The sequence below is a fragment of the Cebus imitator genome, unplaced genomic scaffold (genome assembly GCF_001604975.1).
Source record: "Cebus imitator isolate Cc_AM_T3 unplaced genomic scaffold, Cebus_imitator-1.0 Scaffold215, whole genome shotgun sequence".
Taxonomy (NCBI): Eukaryota; Metazoa; Chordata; class Mammalia; order Primates; family Cebidae; genus Cebus; species Cebus imitator.
Window position 1 is genome coordinate 2,845,247 of NW_016107530.1, and position 19,367 is coordinate 2,864,613.

At 48.7% G+C, this 19,367-nt stretch overlaps 2 protein-coding genes across 2 annotated transcripts in view; one reads left to right on the forward strand and one right to left on the reverse strand.

Moving 5' to 3' along the window:
- Positions 1-639, forward strand: part of TACR2 (tachykinin receptor 2) — a 35,618-nt gene extending 34,979 nt beyond the window's left edge. Inside the window, exon 7 of the mRNA XM_017548919.2 lies at positions 228-639. Within this exon, the coding sequence (XP_017404408.1) occupies positions 228-486 (259 nt within the window). The 3' untranslated portion in view covers positions 487-639. The remainder of the gene's footprint in view (positions 1-227) is intronic.
- A 3,032-nt stretch (positions 640-3,671) lies between these two features.
- The window catches only part of HK1 (hexokinase 1), an 84,924-nt gene continuing 69,228 nt past the window's right edge, over positions 3,672-19,367 (reverse strand). The window contains exons 13-18 of the mRNA XM_017548921.1: positions 18,406-18,501; positions 15,608-15,707; positions 12,373-12,556; positions 9,924-10,079; positions 6,683-6,916; positions 3,672-4,559 (exon numbers count right to left, since the gene is read on the reverse strand). Coding sequence (XP_017404410.1) covers positions 4,415-4,559; positions 6,683-6,916; positions 9,924-10,079; positions 12,373-12,556; positions 15,608-15,707; positions 18,406-18,501 — 915 coding nt within the window. The 3' untranslated portion in view covers positions 3,672-4,414. The remainder of the gene's footprint in view (positions 4,560-6,682; positions 6,917-9,923; positions 10,080-12,372; positions 12,557-15,607; positions 15,708-18,405; positions 18,502-19,367) is intronic.

Sequence of the window (19,367 nt, forward strand, 5' to 3'; positions counted from 1 at the left end):
TTGTTTGTTTGCCTAATTCAGCTTAGTCACCCACTTCATTTATTAGACTCAGCTCCAGAACATTCTGGCAGTTTCCACAAATCAAACTTACCCACGAAAGCGTCTCTCAAGAGCCCCCGAGCCATGGGAGGCTCTTGGAGAGAGACAGTGACTTTCCTCTGGAAGGGGGACAGTTTCCTGGGGGTGGGGGCAGTCACATCACAGCTGCCATGCCCCTCGCTCCCTAGGTTCCGCTCTGGATTCCGGCTTGCCTTCCGCTGTTGCCCGTGGGTCACACCCACCGAAGAAGATAAACTCGAGCTGACTCCCACGCCCTCCCTCTCCACGAGAGTCAACAGGTGTCACACTAAGGAGACTTTGTTCATGGCTGGGGATGCAGCCCCGTCCGAAGCTACCAATGGGGAGGCGGGGCATCCCCAAGATGGATCGGGGCTATGGTATGGGTATGGTTTGCTCATCCCCACCAAAACTCATGTTGAAATTTGATCCCAATGTGGCCCAGTTGGGAAGCAGGGGCTAGTGGGAGGTGTTTGGGTATTAGGGGTGGATCCCTTATGAATAGATTAATGCCCTTCAGCTGGAGTGAATCCTCACTCTTGTGGGAATGGACCAGTTCCCAAGATAACAAGTTGTTAGAAAGAGTATGGTGTCCTCAGTTTCCCTGTCGCCTTCTCTCACCATGTGATCTCTCTGCACACAACCACTTCCCTTCCACTTTCTACCTTGACTAGACGCAGCCTTAGGCCCTCACCAGATGCAGCTGCCCAATCTTGGATTTTCCAGCCACCAGACTCATGAGCCAAATAAACCTCTTTTCTTTATAAATTACCCAATCTGAGGTATTCCATGAAAGCAACACAAATGGACTAAGACAGATGCCTACTGAACCCTGAAGCCTTGTGCCTGGCTGCAGCATGAGTGTGGCACCCTTTGAGAAGTAGCCTATCAGGAAGACCAGATCTGGAAGTTCAGTGCATGCCCCATGCTTCAATATCCCAATGCAAAAACAAGATGGGGCTGGGAACTCCAGAAAGGATGCTGACTCTACAAGGACTCAGCCCCTCATCTCAGAGAGCACCTCGGGGGATCCCGTAAAGGTCAGAAAAGACAGTGTGAGCTGGTATTTATCTAATCTAGGAGATGCAAGCTCAAATACCTTCCTGGAGCATGCAAGAATACTTACAAAAGAAAAACTGCAAATGTGATAATAAAAGGCAACTGACTTCCAGCCTCAGTGTTGAGGGACCAGGGAATGGTGGGAGCATGGCAACCTGGAGACAGGCATTCAAAGGGGACAGGAACTGCCCAGCTCTGGGCAAACGTTGCCACGTGGTAATGGGAGCCCACTGTTGCTAGATCTTCTACATCTTTCCAGAGAAGCTGTAAATCCAGATTTGTATGTGAGTCTTCCAGATGTGTTGAATTTGGCCCACATTTTCATAAGCTTTATGTAAGTCAAACAAAACGTATCTGTGGGCAATGCAACTATGACACTGATTCACCATCAGGCTGTGCATACAAGGGAGGAAACTTCTTATTTCACAAAGCCCAGTGACTGTGAGGCAGCCGAGGGCCTTTCTGCCTCAGTGTCTAAGACGTCAGATACAGCCCAGGCAGATGGTGATTAAGAGTCCAAAGAGTCAGCTGTGTTTCCTCAGGCAAGTCACACCTGAGCCTCTTCCTCTGCCCAGTATCAAAACTACTTCACAGGGATGCTGTGAGGAACAATGGCAGTAATATCTATAAACTAGCAGGCCAGACCAGAGAAGTGCCCAATACATGGTAGCCAGGCAGGAGTGCAGTGGCATCATCAGGGCTCACTGCAGCCTAAACCTCCTGAGCTCAAGGGATCCTCCTGCCTCAGTCTCCCATGTAGCTAGGACCACAGGCACACATCAGCACATCCAGCTAATTTTTAAGATTTTTGTAGATATGGGGTCTTGCGATGTTGCCCAGGCTGTTCTTGAACCCCTGGGCTCAAGCATTCCTCCCGCCTGTCTCCTGAAGTGGTGAGATTCCAGGCGTCAGCCATCACATCTGGCTGTTAGCCATGACTTTTAACTATTTTACACAAAAGCCACCTACAAAGCATCAGCACAGCTCCCACTCCCACTGCAGCAGGAAGCTGGAGGGCGGAGAGCAGCTGTCCCAACTCCCAGGAAGCTCCAGGTCTGGCCCAGCCCATCCCAAGGGTACACCTCCTCTTGCTTGCCGACTCAGCCTCCACGCCCTGGTTCCCCGGTAGATGAACCACATAACATCGTCAATGCACATTGCAAGGTGTGATGCTGTCTGTGTTCTCCGTAAAAATCACTGCTCCATAGACACCAGCACCATGCCCCTAATAAAGGGACTCTGATCTCACCAAACCAGGTGGTCTTGCAGTCAGTCCTGCGGGAAGGCACTTAGAGCGGTTGTGGCTTGGGACATCACAGGGTGCTTGGGTGCAGAGTGACATGGAACTCACCAAAAGCTTGGGGAGAATCCAAAATGAGAGCCTGGGGATAGAATGGCAATCTCTTGAGGTGGGGGTGGGGAGGGAGAGTAAAGAGGTCAGACAAGGGTTAATTTCCTAGGGAGTGGGTAAATCTAAGATCCAGGAGCGGGTGGGCCGGGAATGGTGGCTCATGCCTGTAATCCCAGCACTGTGGGAGGCTAAGGCAGGCAGATTGCTTAAGCTCAAGAGTTTAAGACCAGCCCTGGAAACATAGTGAGACTCTGTCTACAAAAAATAAAGAAAACTTAAAAATAAAGAAAAAAGATCCGGGACGGGGAGAGTACAGCCACCCTGGGCTGCTTCAAGATTTCATCTGTGTTTTGGTGGGGCGAAATGAAAGGGGTGGGGCAGGGCACATTTCATCCTGTCTTAGAGTTGGCAGAGAGGAAGATGAAGGCAGGATCCATGTGGGGATGACACAGAGGGGACCAGTGTTGCAGTACTCTCATTGAAGCCAAGCAGTCTCTGGAAACCAAGTGGCCTTGTTCTGTAATCCCAGCACTTTGGGAGGTCGAGGCAGGTGGATCACCTGAGGTCAGGACTTCAAGACCAACCTGGCCAACATGGTGAAACCCCATCTCTACTAAAAATACAAAAAGTAGCTGGGTGTGGAGGTGCGCACCTGTAGTCTCAACTACTCAGGAGGGTGAGGCAGGAATATCGCTTGAACCCAGGAGACAGAGGTGCAGTACGCTGAGGTTGTGCCACTGCACTCCAGCCTGGATGACAAGGCAAGACTCGGTCTCAAAAAAAAAAAAAAAAACTCTGGTTGGGTGCAGTGGCTCTTGCCCGTAATCCCAGCACTTTGGGAGTCCAAGGCAGGCGGATCATGAGATCAAGAGTTCAAGACCAGCCTGGCCAACATGGTGAAACCCCGTCTCTACTAAAAACACAAAAATTCGCTGGGCGTGGTGGCGGGTGCCTGTAATCCCAGCTACCAGGGAGAGTGAGGCAGGAGAACTGCTTGAACCCTGGAAGTGGAGGTTGCAGTGAGCTGAGATTGCACCACTGCACTCCAGCCTAGGTGACAGAGCAAGACTCTGTCTCAAAAATAAAAGCTCCGCCACGCAGAAGGCCACAAAACTCCCCAGTGTTTGGTCTTTGACACATCCTAAGAAACCTCGCACCCCCCAACCTGTCGCCCCGTCCCCAGCCATTAAGCGTCACTCAGGTCTTTGAATCGGTACAAAGTTTACTAGGTCATACGACATGGCTCACAAGCGGTGGGAAATTCCAGTGATGGCATTTTTCATTGGTTGCTTCCTTTTACCCAAATGGAGACAAAACACATTGCCGCAGGACTGTCACCTCCCCCCACGAGACAAACAGAATGCAAGACTGTCACACGTGGCTAGGACTGGTTCCACGGACACACAATTTTGTGGCATTGACACAGCACGATGGGACGCCAGGCCGCAGTGGGTGCCAGGAGGGGAGGAAGCGGCTAATGCTATGCCCACACTCGCCTTCAGGCAGTGCCCCCGGGAGGGAGGCCTGGCAGTGTCTGCTGGTGATAATACATTTCACACGGGGAGGGGGAACCCCAAGGATGGACTTTGGAGGCCCAGAAGGCCTGTCAGGTGGTGCGACTTTCTATCTCCAGCCAATAAATAACTCCGCTGGATGAATGCATACATTAGAAATGGATGCCAGTACACTTCACATGTTGGGGACCAGGTCGAAGTCAAACCATGCAGAGTGGCAGGGCAGGTGAGGGGGGATCCGGGTGAGAGATATTATCAACAGCACACCCTCTATTCTGTACCCTACAATATACACCATTAGTTGGAGTTTGCTTTCCTCCCCACACCGGGGGGCCGTGGTGCCGGCGTCTCCCAGCACCACTCGCTGGGAGGGTAGGGGTTGCCACTTGAAGAGAGAAGTGCTGGAGGGGCAGCAGGTGGGGGTCCCGGGCTCTTAGCTGCTTGCCTCTGTGCGCAACCGCACGCCCACGGCCGTGATGAGGGCGGCCCCCTTGCCGCTGCCATCCTCAGATAGGAGGAAGGACACGTTACATTTTGGTGACAGTTCCTTCACCGTCTGGTGCATGATTCTGGAGAAGCTAAAAAGGACAAGAAAATCGGAGAAGGTGGTTGGAGGAAGATGAGGGACACGGGGCTCACCCGGAAACACCAAAGCACACAGACCCCCCAACTGGTGATGATTCCACTTAGGATCCTCTGACTTTGTGACGCGTTTTATCGGGGCATAAGCATTGGAAGTCAAAGAGACTCTGAACTCTACAATAAAGGGCGTGAACACGGTTGGGAGGGAGGCTGCTTAGAAGCAGCTGCGGCCTATTGAGAACGGCTGGGAGGAAAGTGGGCCTATGGTCAATCCCATTGTCAGAATTTTCAGCAGGGAGGCCCAGCGAGAACCCAAACACAACTGCTCTGTATGGCTTTTGAGGGCTAGGACATGAACCACACTCGCACACACCCCACATCGGAGCCTGAAGCACCAAGGGTACCTGAAAACCAAGGAGGATATTAGGGGCCAACATGGATCAATGAGGCAGGCCCAAGCCGGCCACGCACTGGATCCGATCAGGAGGCTATGCAGGAATATCAGCCACCCCAGCTGCAGCCCTGAGACCCCCAGACCGCCGCCATTAACAGCCTGGCCCCCAAAGACAAGAATGCCTCCAGTGAAGACAGTTTCTGAACAAGGGCTGAATCTACATCCTTGCAATTTGGGCTGAAAATGAAAAACAGGGCCAGGCTGAAGATGCTTGGGGCGAGGGGCTCTCAAAAGTAATCACTGCCCTTGGTTGGGGACCTATCAGGTGGGCTGAGTGTGGTGGCTCATGCCTGTAATCCCAGTACTTTGGGAAGCCAAGGCGGGAGGATCACTTCAGCCAAGAAGTCTGAGGACCTACTAGGTGCCTCTTACTTTATAGATCTAATTTCTAGTCCTGCCAGAGGCTGCCATGCTGCCTCAGCTGATGGCAAGGACAGCTGTTAAGGTGAAGAGACAGAGGTAAGGATGGAGCAAGACAGATGGTTCCATCCCAAGCCACGGCCATGAGGTAAGCAGGTAATGTATACATTGAGTCAGGTGAGGTTGCTTTAATGAGGGTGACACTATGGCCTCGTTTATCTGGGATGGTCTTAGTTTGCCTACAGTCCCAGAGTAATCATTACTAGCACTCTTGACTGGCAAGAGTACCCTAGTGTAGACAATAAATAAATAATATGGTCACCCTATTCCTAAGAGCCAAGCTTTGAGACATGCGGATCACAATCACAAAGCAAGTGGAGTAACGTGTCCTTTTCTGGCTTGGGGGGTCAGACGCCTGACCAGAGAGAGGCCACTCCCTACCCCTCCCTGCCAGGAAGCCCAGAGCCCAGACCACTCCCGCCCTTCCAACCTTAGTGAACTGATTCAGCAGCTGAACAAGGCAGTGGCTCTCCTCCTTTCTTATTTTATTTTTTGAGATAGAGTCTCGCTCTGTTGCCCAGGCTGGAGTACAGTGGCGTGATCTGGGCTCACTACAACCTCTACTTCCCAGGCTCAAGCAATCCTCCTTGAGGCTGGCAGGTAGAGGCTCAAGCAACCTCTACCTCCCACCCCCAGCCTCCCAATTAGCTGGGACTACAGGCGTGCACCACCACGCCTGGCTAATTTTCAAATACTTTTTGTACAGAGAACGTCCTACTATGTTGCCCAGGCTGGTCTCAAACTTCTGGACTCAAGCAGCCCTCCCACCTAGGCCTCCCCAAAATGTGGGATTAAGGTGTGAGCCACTGCACCAGCTCCTCCCCTTTCAATATAAAATTGAAAAGTTTAATATCGTCTCCCCACTCACCCACATAGCCTCTGGCCTGACCACGGCTCACCAGACTTATGAGTGAGCCCATGCCCACCCTCACCCTCACCCTCACCTTCTCTCCCACTGCCAAGCCCCCGCCTAACGGGGCCCAGGAGGAGTGGGGTGAGGGTCACATCATGTCATTGGGGTGAGCTGGCAAAGTGAAGCCACTTCTCTGTCTCCCTAAGGATTCAGTCAAACCCTACAAACTGTTCATTACCTTATCCCAGATAATCCCCAGTTCCTGATCGCACAGCCTTCAGGCTGGCTGGGCTCTGGCAGGGAATTTCCCCAGCATGAACCACACCCTGATATCCCCTAACCCAAAGGGATCCCAGTAAGCTCTGTGCATCCCAACTGGAAGGCCCACTCACTGCGGATGAAGCTTGTAGAGCGTCCCGTCCACGCCCACAGTCACGTTCAGACGGTCCAGTCCTCTGTTCTCGCGGATCTTATCCACCACCGCAGCCATGCCGGCGCCACACAGCTGCGCGGCCCTCCTGGACACCACCCCGCACACGGTCTTGACGAGGATACTGTCATCACAGGTGCTATTCAGACCCAGCTGCTGGAGGATGGCCCGGACCTGGAGCAGTGCTAATCGGTCACTGTGGGGGACAAAAGCCAGAGGGCTGGCTGAAACGGGACCCACAAGAGTAGCCTGGGGACCGCCTCCAAAGGACAGGCCCTCAGTCACTGTACTCATCCACAAATAGAGTCAAGGGCATGCATTCCATGTTAAATTGTGGAGAATCTGGCAAATCTAGTAAAATAAAAATTGAAAAATTTAAACCATTCACTATGTCAACATCTAGGAAAATGCTATTCACATTTTAATATATTTTCTTCCAGTTTACTTTTCCTAGCTGGTATGTTTCTCGCGATATGCAAAATGGGCTTGACGTCAAGATGTGATTTTCTTCCTCTTTTCCCATTTCACACATTGGGCAATTTCCCACAGCCTTATCTGCAGACAGGACTGCAAACAGCTGCCACAGTATTCCATACTAGGGACATACCATGCTTTCTTTAGCCAGTTTGGAGAAATTCAAGTTAATTGTAATTTTCTGCTCTTATAAAGAAACATTTTGATGAAGTTTGTTTATAAACCTTTGTGTGCAAGTCTCATTTTTTTCCTTAGGATAAATTTCTGGGTGAAAGAGCTTTTGCTGTACATTGCCAGATGCCTTTCAGAAAACTGTACCAATTTACTCTCTCCTCAGCAGAGGATTTGGCCACACTTACACTCAGTGGAAAAGACCATTTTTTACAACTTTTGACAGTTTTATAAGATGGCATCACAACACTGTGGTTTAATTTATATTCTTCTCTATTAGTGAGGATATTTTTTCATTTGTTCTTTGACCATGTAAGCTCTTATGTCTCATATAAACTCAGATAAACCTCTTATGTCTCTAGACTCTTCTCCCGGGATATTTGTTTTGTTTATGTTAAATGGAAAGAGGTGATGATGACTGGGATGGAAACGATGAAGACCAGCCATGCTGCTCAGAGGACTTACCACGTAACATGTATTTTACATGCATTACCTTACTCCTCAACCAACCAATGCAGGTGTGACTATTCACATTTTAAAGATAAGGAAACTGAGGCTGGGAGAAACGGAGTATCTCACTCAAAGCACACAGTCGGTGGAGAAGAGCAGGTCTAGAGCAGACCTGCCAAAGCCCACCACGCCCTGCCAGGCATCTTGTCATACGCAGTACAAATGTCTTCCTCAGTTTACCGTTGCCTTTTAAGTTTACTATTTTTTTTTTTTTACTTACAGATGCTATGTAGCTATATTTGGCAGTTTTTCTTTATGATTTCTTTCTTTGCTATTGTGCTTGAAAAGACTTTCCCTACCACTTCACACCCATTAGGATGGCTATTCTCAAACAACCCAGAAAATAACAAGTGTTGGCGAGGATGGGGAGAAACTAGAGCTTTCAAGGGCTGCTGGTGGGGATGTAAAATGTTACAGCCACTGTGGAAAACAATGTGGTGGTTCCTCAAAAAATTAAACAGGGAATTACCACATGATCCTGCAATTCCACTTGGGGTGCGTATACACACACAAAAACTGAAAGAAGGGACTCAAGGAGGTACTGGTCACCCGTGTTCACAGCAGCATTTGTCATAATATCCAAAAAGTGGTAGTAAGCCAAGTGTCCGTGGAGGGAGGAGTGGATAAACACAATGCAGTGTGTGCATGCAATGGAATATCACTCAGCCTTAACAATAAGGTTATTGTGACAGGTGCCACAATACGGGTGAACCTGGAAGACATTATGCTAAGTGAATTAAGCCAGTCACAAAGGACAAATGCTGTATGATCCTATTTATATGAAGTATCCAGAGCTGTCAAATTCAGAGACGGAGAGTAAAATGTTGGTTGCCAGGGGTGGGGGGAGGGAGGCATGAGGAGCTAGTATTTGCTGCATACAGTTTCAGTGGAGAAGATGAAGAGCTGGGCGTGGTGGCTCACACCTGTAGTCCCAGCACTTTGGGAGGCTGAAGTGGATGGATCACTTGAGGTCAGGAGTTCAAGACCAGCCTGGCCAACATGGTGAAAACCCCTCTTTAAAAAAACAAAAAAGAAAAGCGTTCTGGAAACGGATGGCGGTGGTGGCTGCATCACTACGTGAATGTACTTAATGCCACTGAATTGAAGACTTAAAAACCATTTGCCTGGGTAAGCAATGTATAGGCTTGTTAGGTTTTTTTTTTAAGATTTAATATTTTTCCTTCTTTCCGTTCCTTTTTTTTTCTTTTTCTGGAGACAGGGTCTGTCTCTGTCGCCTAGGCTGGAGTGCAGTGGTGCCATCTCAGCTCACTGCAACCTCCGCCTCCTGGGCTCAAGCCATCCTCCCACCTCAGCCTCCTGAACAGCTGGGACCACAGGAAGGTACCACCACACCCAGTCAGTTTTTGTTCTTTTTGTAGAAATGAGGTCTTGCCATGTTGCCTGGGCTGGTCTCAAACACCTGAGCTCAAGTGATCCACCTGCCTCGGCCTCCTAAAGTGCTGGGATTTCAGGGATGAGCCACCACACCCAGCCTGCTAGGTTATTCACACAGAGCCTGCGTTAGGTTACTATGACCATTCTAAGAAGATGGTATTTGCACGGTTGCTTTTGTTTTTCTGACCATGTTTCCTCCTCCTCACACAGCGTGCCTTGGAAAACAGCAGAGGCAAGGAGAAAAGTAGAAAGGAGGAACGACTTGCCGAAGGACTTCAGCTCCTGGGTGGCTGGCACTGGACCCCAGGCTGCCTTTCAGATAAATCCAGGGTGGGCCCTACGCTCCCCCAATATAAGCATTTGTAACGCACCTTTACCATCTGAAATGGAATCCATATAACCTTCTTACACACATAATTTCACATAAATCAATATAATGCCCCAACATAAAGGATAGATAAAAGGAAAAGTAATTTATAATAAAATTATATGATTTCACTATGCAAATGCCCAGGGTCTGATATTCCAGAGGAGAAAAAAAACCTCATAAATGGCCAAAATGTCCCCTAGGGTCCCTACCACCCCCATCACAATCCACTGACCAGGTGACCTCTGATGGGTGGGTGCTGGCAGGGAAGGCACTGCCTACTCACCTCTCGATCTGAGAGAGGAACTTGGTCTCAAAGATGCCCCGGGTCTTCAGCGGCTCAGAGATCTGCCCTCGGAAAAGGAATCCCTTCTTGGTGAAGTCGATCAAGATGTTGCGGACGATTTCACCCAGGTACATGCCACTGATCATCTTCTCGAACCTGAGATGGGAGGAGGGGCCTACGGTGTCTATGGGAAGTGGCCAAGAGGACTGTCAGCCCTTGGTCTCATGGTCACTCTGCATCTCTTACTGCCCCTCAAGTACATCACCAACAGCCATGTGCCCTGCAGACTGTGCTGCCGCAGAGGCAGAGTGGGAGCACCAGGAAGGACCAGGGAGTCCTCCACTGTCTCACATCAGAAACAGAACCACCGGCATTCATGCCGACCCGCTAGACTGATCTCCCTCCTCAGCTAACCTCCAGCTCTCGCCCCAAAGCCACTTCCCTGAGAGCCTGTCCTCCTCCTCCATCCTGGGTTCTCCCTGCCTGTTTCAGGTTCCCACCTCCCCATTCTCCTCCTTCACAACACACATGAGCCCACTGCTCCACAACCACTGTTGCAGGGACAGTCCCAAGAGGACAGGTCATGTGTCTCTCATTCAGCTCTGAGTCCCCAGGGCACAGCACAGCCTAGCACTGGGCCCTCAGTAAAGTGCCCCCAAAATATCTGCAGAATAAGCAAATGACTGGGCCAAGTTTTAAAGGAACAAAAAGACAGAAAAAGGAAAGTTCCTAGATTTTTCTGAAGGTTAGAGTACTGGTCAAGCCCACAACAGAGGGACGGGGCCACACAGGAGGGAGAATTCAGTGGCCACAACACACCAGATGTCAACCTGTTCTTGGGACTTTGAATTTCCTGCCCTCTCCATGCTCAAGGATCTCAAGAAATAACAGAGGATTGATTTATTTCCGTGGCACATGTGCAAGCCCAGTGTCCCAAAGCTGAGATGAGTCCCCTGGAATTCAGGTACTCCAGGATTCCTCCTATTTCATGTGGTCCATGGAAGAACATGGAACAGCATGGAATCACAGAGGGTGGGTGCCACTACCAGGTTCCATCCAGTCCTTCTCATCCCACTCAGAGACCACCCCAGCTTGGTGCTGACATGTCTTTAACCCCTTCCAACACTTGCTGATCCCCCCTTTTTAACCAAGGGGCCTTACTGTTATTGTTATTATTGTTAGTAATTTGTAGTAGAGACAGGGTCTCGCTATGTTGCCCAGGGTGGTCTCAAACTCCTGAATTCAAGCAATCTGCCTGCCTCGGCCTCCCAAAGTGCTAGGATCAGTTTGATGACCCACAGCACCCAGCCCAATGGGGGTTTTAGTTCAGAGCTTTTGATAGATGAAGCATCTAGCTAGACATGAGTAACATAGTTCTTCACTATACTCATTTTACTGTTACCATCTGTTTATGGTAATATTGGTTCTCCCTCTTTTTCCACCTTCATTAAATGTCAGTAAAGACTAGTGCCAGGCACGGTGGCTCACGCCTATAATCCCAGCACTTTGGGAGGCCGAGGCAGGTGGATCTTCTGAGGCTGGGAGTTCGAGACCAGCCTGCTCAACATGGAGAAACCCTGTCTCTTCTAAAAATACAAAATCAGCCAGGCATGGTGGCGCATGCCTGTAATCACAGCTACTCAGGAGGCTGAGGCAGGAGAATTGTTTGAACCTGGGGGAGGCAGAGGTTGCTGTGAGCCGAGATCATGCCATTGCACTCCGGCCTGGGCAACAAGAGCAAAACTCCATCTCAAAAAAAATAAAGACTATAAGGTGATTTAAAGAAAAACACTAAGTAAATAACAGCATAGGAGGTATTCAGAAAAGGCAAAAACCTTGAGGGGGAATAATTCCTAGGGAATAATTTATGTTGGGTGCTACTCCAGCCCTTCTTTCTGCTCCAGGAGAGACAACTTGGACCAACTCGTCCTGGCTGTGGCAGAGGATGGGCTGATTCCTGGGGGCTTGAGACAAAGGGTCATTTGTCTCATTTCGGAGTATGATGGACACTGCCATTTCAGACACCGTCTCTGAGACCTGAGCTGCAAAGCTCCATGTGGCCACTAGGTGGTGCAGGAGGCTCACGGAGGGAAGGACGACTGGGACAGGGCCTCTGCTTCAATAACCCACCGCCCAGCCACCTTAACCCACCCCCTTGTTATTCTGATGGGTAAGGAACACAGCAAGAGGACTGGAAGGCCAGAATCCTCCAGGCGGCCCCTAAACGGGCATCAACCCTAAGCCATCATGCGCCACACTGGGGGCCTATCCTCCCTCGTTCTCTGCTGTCTGTAGACAAAAAAAAGCCAAGGTCAGGACTGAGCCAGGGGGCCCAGTCTTGAAGCCTCTGTTCAGATCTCTCCTCCTAGAAACATATTCCACTGCAAGAATGCAGCCAAGTATTGTCCCCACCCCGACTGTGGGTGTCCTCTCCGCCGAGCGGGGTTACCTTTGTTTCCCGGCATTTAGGGAATATTCGTCCACCAGTCTGTCATAATTTGTCCTGATATCATCCAGACACCCGTTGTCCCCAAAGGCCCCCCACTCCATGTTGATGCACATCTGCCCCTGGTCCCCATCCACCATCTCCACGTTCTTCATCTCCTCCATGTAGCAGGCATTGCTGCCGGTCCCTGGAACACACAAGGGGCCAATGAGGAGCAGTGGCCTTGCATTTGGGGGTCATGCAACTGGGTCGGGGGTCTGGGGCCTGAGGCTCCACAGACAGGGGGCACTTTTTTTTTATGATGAACAAAGTAACAGTTTTGCTTTCCCAGTGATTTCCAGGAAATTTCTGAAATGTAAACAGAGAGTTTGAGCCACATCACCCAGAGAGTATCTGCTTAGCTGACTTTTGACCAACCAAGGTAGGGTTATGTTCATTTTATTAGAAGATGGCTTTATATATAGCAAAGGGATCAAGCTTCAATGGTGGAAGTTTAGGCAACATTCAGACCAGGAAAAAATATATACATACACACACAAAAACATGCACACATGCCTACTCAGTTACACATGCCTACATGTATGTGGATAAAACATTAGGGAATTATCTTCTATTATACCATGGATATTCACTTATTTTCTTTTTCTTTTCTTCAAGACAGGGTCTGGCACTGTCACCCAGGCTGGAGTACAGTGGTGCAATCTCAGCTCACTACAATGTCCACATCCAGGGCTCAAATGATTTTCCCACCTCAGCCTTCCAAGTAGCTGGGACTACAGGCATCACCACCATGCCCAGTTAATTTTTAAAAAATTTTAGTAGAGATAGGGTTTTGCCATGTTGCCCAGGTTTATCTCAAACTCCTGGGCTCAAGCTACCCTTCTTGCCTCAGCCTCCCAAAGTGCTGGGATTAGAAGCATGAGGCACCACACCAGCTCCATTTATCTTTTTTTGACAAGGATGGTTGGTCATGGACTATGCCTGCTCAATAAACTTTCCTACGTGTCTTCGAATGAAGTCCACAGTTAGCTCACGGCAGGACAGTGTCTTCTGCATTTCAAGGTGGCCTTTCGAAAGCAATGTTTTTCCATCCTATTTGTATCAGACCTCTGAAGATCAGAGGATTCTTCTGTGAAAAAGGCACCCTTCTCTGGGTGTACCCACACACTGCACACATGCAACCTGGCATATGCTTTCCAGGGCTCAGGGATCTCTGACTTCCTTTCCTGAACTCTCTAGAGCAGAGTCACTCAAAATAGAAGGACCGCCGGGCACGGTGGCTAACGCCTATAATCCTAGCACTTTGGGAGGCCAAGGAAGGCAGATCACCTAAGGTCGGGAGTTTGAGACCAGCCTGGGCAACATGGAGAAACCCCATCTCTACTAAAAATACAAAATTAGCCGGGTGTGGTGGCACATGCCTGTAATCCCAGCTACTCAGGAGGCTGAGGCAGGAGAATCGCTTGAACCCAGGAGGCGGAGGTTGTAATGAACTGAGATCACACCATTGCACTCCAGCCTAGAAAGCAAGAGCAAAACTCTGTCTCAAAAATAAAAATAAAATTAAAATGGACCACAGACTGTTTGCATTGAGGTGCTAAGAAACAGAAGGCAAGCATCCTGCAACTTTCACAGTAGTTTTAATTGCCATGATATCCAAGCTTGTGGTCATTGAACTTGTCTCACTGAATAGACTGGAAATTTAAAAACTAACCAACTAACCAAGGAAGAGTGCTTCACACACATACTTTGATATGCACCTGGATCACCTGGGCACCCTAAGAAGCAGAGCCAGATTCAGGAGGCCTGGGCGGGGGCCTGAGCGTCTGCGTCTCTAACAAGCTCCCAGGAGATGCTAATGATGCGCCTGGGAACACTGTCCACCCATCCACGGTGGGATGTAGATGAACTTTCATCAGGAGGACACAAGGCACACCCCCTGACCAGACCAACAGGGCTTTGGCGGTTTTCAGCCTCTTTGAAGAAACTTAAGTAGAGTTCAAAAACTATACACCTGGACAATTTTTGTTCTTTGTTTTCTCGGCTCCCTTTTCACCCAAGGTTAAAACTGAGAGAAATGGAAGATGATACGGGTGGGAGATGCATACAAAGCCAAAACATGGAAACCATACATCTTGCCTATGGGGGTCCTGAGCAAAGAGATCAACTGATGGAGGAAAGAAGAAGTAGCTATGAATGTCGCTGGAGGCTGGTGCCAGGAGATGGGCGGGCCTGACCTCCCTAGGAGGAAAGGTGGGGCCTGCAGGAAGAGAAGACCTGCTGTGTCATTCTAACTTTGCATTTCATACCTAAGCCCATTCACAGAAAGAAAGGGAGGGGCTGGGTGGAGAAAGCCAGGCCCAACAACCTTTCACCAGGAGCTGCTCCCTAGTTTTTTTTTTTTAGTTTCAACAGAAGCGTAAAGTGGCTTCACAATGAATGAAAAGTTCTTCCTGGCACCTGAAGGCAGTGCTGGGGCATCTTCTCAAGCTCTAGACACTTAGCAACTGATCCAGTAGCAGGGGTGCCACTGCTCACTGGCCAGGCAGAGTCTGCAGATGTTGGCCAAGAGACTCTGGGGTCTTTCCCAGCATCCCCTGACACCAGGAGCAGGATCAGCAGGACAAATGGTTTCCTCATAGCCCAAATCAATATGCTTCAGGAATTATGTGTTCAAGGCCCAGACCCCTAAAGTGTTTGGATTACAAGGCAACAAGCTGCAGAGACAATCTTCTGCAACCCCCCGCTTCAGTGGCTGGGACCATGCACAAATAGTGGCTGCTAAAGGCAACATGGTGCCCAAGACCACCCTGCCCCTTTCTATGCTCTAAGCATGGTCAGCACAGGAGGTGCTCTCTACTTCCTTTCCAGCCTCAGACTCCACCCCCACCCCACCCCTCTGCAATACCTGCCCAGAGCCCCTCCATACAAGGCCCAGAGAGCTGCCATGCTCACCAGGCCCACTCCAGGTGCCTGTTCCCACTCAAGCCACGTGAGCCTCTTAGGGCCTCATTACTGGAGAGTTCAGTTCTTGACTGTTGGATCACAAGCAATGTGCATTAGGAAAGGGGACCCCCCTCCCGCTCCATCCAGCCCTGAACTCTGGAAGTGGTCATGGAACGATACTGACAGGTAAGACGACCCCATACAGAGGACAGAGCTTCTGGGCCAAGGCCCCACAAAACAGGAAAACCCCAGCCCTCCCTTCGCCAGGAGAGAGACCTTCCAAGACACTCACCAACAATGAGTCCGACCTCACAGGTGGGCTCCTCATAAGCACAGGTCATCATGGTGCCCACCGTGTCGTTGACTACAGCCACCACATCCAGGTCAAATTCCTTTGCAAAAAAAGGGACACAGCTTTAGGAATAGGATCACTATGCCTGGCTTGAATGCTGCTGGTTCTCTCTCTGCCACACTGCAGTCAGAGAGCCACTGGTCATCATCTAAGATGGTTTTCCTACCAGTCTACAAAAAGGTAATGAAGATTCTTTCATGGACTAAACCCCTGCTATTAAAGATATATCTGAAATATGAGATCTAAGGAAGAGAAAGTATTCTACCCATTTTATGGATGATACTACTAGAGGGAATCATAGAATAGGAAAGACAAGAGGCAATGGCCAAATAGCTTTCTCCCTTTGGAGTTCAAAGCACTGTGGCCTTTCAGAGGGCAAAATGGAAAATATCAAATCCATTGTTTGCAATCTGTCCTTGAGAAATAGTCACGCAGGTGCACAAAGGCACACATACAAGGATATTTACTGCGTGATGTTCAATAGTCAGAAAGAGGAAACAATCCAAATGTAGGTCAAACGGGCTATATAAACCTCAATTCAGGCATATGCTGGAATCCTGCGCAGCCAGGAAAAAGAATGAGGCTGGTCTAAATGCAATGATGAGAAAGGATATCTATTACATATTAAATCAAAAAAGCAAGTTGTAATGTTGCATATATGGTATGATTCCTATTTTTTGATGGGGAGGAAAGGAGGGAGAGAGAGAGAGAGAGTATGCATGGAAAGCAAGCTAGAAAAATTAACACTAATTGTTGTGAAACAGGCAAAAATAGATCAGCAGGTATCCTTTCTTATTTAAGAGACAGAGTCTTGCTCTGTCACCCACTCTGGAGTGCACTACCCCAACCATGGCTCAGGACTCAACCTCCTGAGCTCAAGTAATCCTCCCATCTCAGCCTCCCAAGTAGGTGGGACCACAGGTATGCACCACTATGACCGGCTAATTTTTTCTTTTTTAAATTTCTTGTAAAGATGGGGTCTCACTATGTTGCCCAGGCTGGTCTCCAACTCCTGGGTTCAAGCGATCCTCCTGCCTTGGCCTCCTAAAGTGTTGAGATTACAGGTGTGAGCCACTGCACCCAACCTGCAGCTATCTTTTCAATGTACGTTGTCTAGCACACACTTCCCGGTGCAACTCAGCCCTTGCTTTTTTTTTATTTAACTATAAAAGACAGCAGACAAATCAGCCCTCTTTCAGACACTCATTCAGCTTCCCTGACTGCCAAGGTATCTGCTCTTTAAACTGTCATTTGAACTGTTGTTGTTTTGTTTTGTTTTTTAAATTTCTTACTTTACTCAGTGCAATGGGGTTTGAAGAAAAGTCAAAAGAAAAAAATTGAAAACAGTCTCTTACTGACTCCCTCATTAATGAATGAGTTAAATGAAATCTCTGGAATTTTTCATTTTATATTCTTTCAATGTCCTCCAGCCAAAGACCACCAGAAACACAACTATAATCGAACAAAGCTGGACTTGACTGACTCATTGCAACACTGGAGAACACACCCCAGGAGGCATCTCAGAAAGTGGCTGGGTGTGGTGGCCCATACTTGGAATCCCAACACTTTGGGAGGATGAGGTGGGAGGATCACTTGAGCTCAGGAGTTCAGGACCAGCCAGGGTAACATAGCAAGACTCCACCTCTATTTAAAAACCTCAACACTTTGGGAAGCCAAGGTGAGCAGATTGCTTGAGCCCAGGAATTGGAGACCAGCCTGGGCAACATAACAAAACACCATCTCTACCAAAAATACAAAAAATTAGCCGGTGTAGACACATACCTGTAGTCCCAGCTACTAGGGAGGCTGAAACAGGAGGACTGCTTGAGCCTGGAAGGTAGAGTTTGCAGTGAGCCAAGATGGCACCGCTGTACACCAGCCTGGGTAACAGAGTAAGATTGTGTCTCAAAAAAAAATTTTTTTTTAATTTGGATCTGTGTCTGTGTTACGGTTTAGGGGAAGGTTTAAGGAAGTGGGGCTTTGCTCTGGATTGGATATTGTCAGGAGCCGGGGCAATTCTATGCATACAGACTGGTCTTATTCTTGTCTAACTCCATCATAGTCCCAGACGGAGTGGCTGTGTCTGATGTTTCCGCTCTGCAATTGTTTATGTACTCTGTGAAATTGTTTGTGTTCCACAGGAGAACACCAAGGCCTAACTGAGAGTGCCAGGCTGTGCCCACCTGTCAGGGGCTATTTCTCTTTCAATTTGTATGACAGTCATGATTTACCTTTCTTAAAAAAAAAGCATCCTTTAACAACACAAACCTATGAGCCCTTGTTTTATTGCGGGCAGTGGAGTGAGGAAATAGGGAGCTTTTCTTGGCCAGGTCACATGCTTCTGTATTGTTTGAATTCTTTTTTTTTCTTTTTTTGAGACGGAGTCTTGCTCTGTTGCTCAGGCTGGAGTGCAGTGGCGTGATCTCGGCTCACTGCAATCTCCACCTCCCGGGTTCAACTGATTCTTCTGCCTCAGCCTCCCAAGTAGCTGGAACTACAGGCATGCGCCACCATGCCCAGCTTATTTTTGTATTTTTAGTAGAGATGGGGTTTTAGCATATTGGCCAGGCTGGTCTCGAACTCCTGACTTCGTGATCCACCCGCCTCAGCCTCCCAAAGGGCTGGGATTACAGGTATAAGCCACTGCACCCAACCTGAATTCTTTACAACAGGCAAATACAATTTTTAGAACCTTCAATAACAGTCAAGATTTTGAAAAACATTCTTTTAATAGTTACCTCTCTCCTTTTTATCGCATCCCTTAGTAAGGTGACTACATCGTGCCCCACACAGTCTGTTGCCTTAAAACCCTTTGTCCACGTGATCAAGATTCCCTGAAACATAAAAAGCACCAGGAGAGTCCTGTGTAATTAACCTAGAAGGGGAGAATACAAAATTCCAACCCACCCTCCTGAGGCAACAACTACTGAGGGCTTACAACATCGGAGACAGAGCTCAAACATATGGGGACAAACCAATAAAATATGAATAGACCCAGAGAGAGATCCAAGATGGCTGATCACTAGCAGCTCGGGATTGTAGCTCCCAGTGAAAGCGCAGAGAACATGAGGAAACCACACTTTCAGATGAATTTTTGTTGCTCATGCACCAGGAGATTCCCAGTGGAGGAGCCCCATGGGTCGCCAGTGCGACTCTTATGGCCGGCGAGGCGGTTTTGCCGCTGCCTTGGTGCCGCAGTTCTTGGTGCAGAGTCAGAAAACCACCATCAGTCTTAACGCAGGCACAGTGGGTTGCTCAGATTTTAGCGCCGGCAATCAACAAGTTGGATGTCCACTCAGAAACCCAACTACAAAGACAGTAATTATAAAGACCACAGATGGATAAATCTATAACAAAGGGAAGAAATCAGCCTAAAAAGGCTGAGAATACCCAAAATCAGAATGCCTCTCCCTCTACAGGGGATCACAGTTCCTCATCAGCAACGGAACAAGGCCTGATGGAGAAAGACTGTGTTACATTAACAGAAGCAGGCTTTAAAAGGTGGATGATAAGAAACTTCTGGGAATTAAAAGAACTTGTTCTAACCCAATGCAAAGAAACTAAGAACTTTGAAAAAAGGTTTGATGAAATGTTAACAAGAATACACAATTTAGAGATGAATATAAGTGAATTAATGGAGGTGAAAAACACAACACGAGAACTTCGCGAACTATGCACAAGTTTTAACAGCCGAATTGAT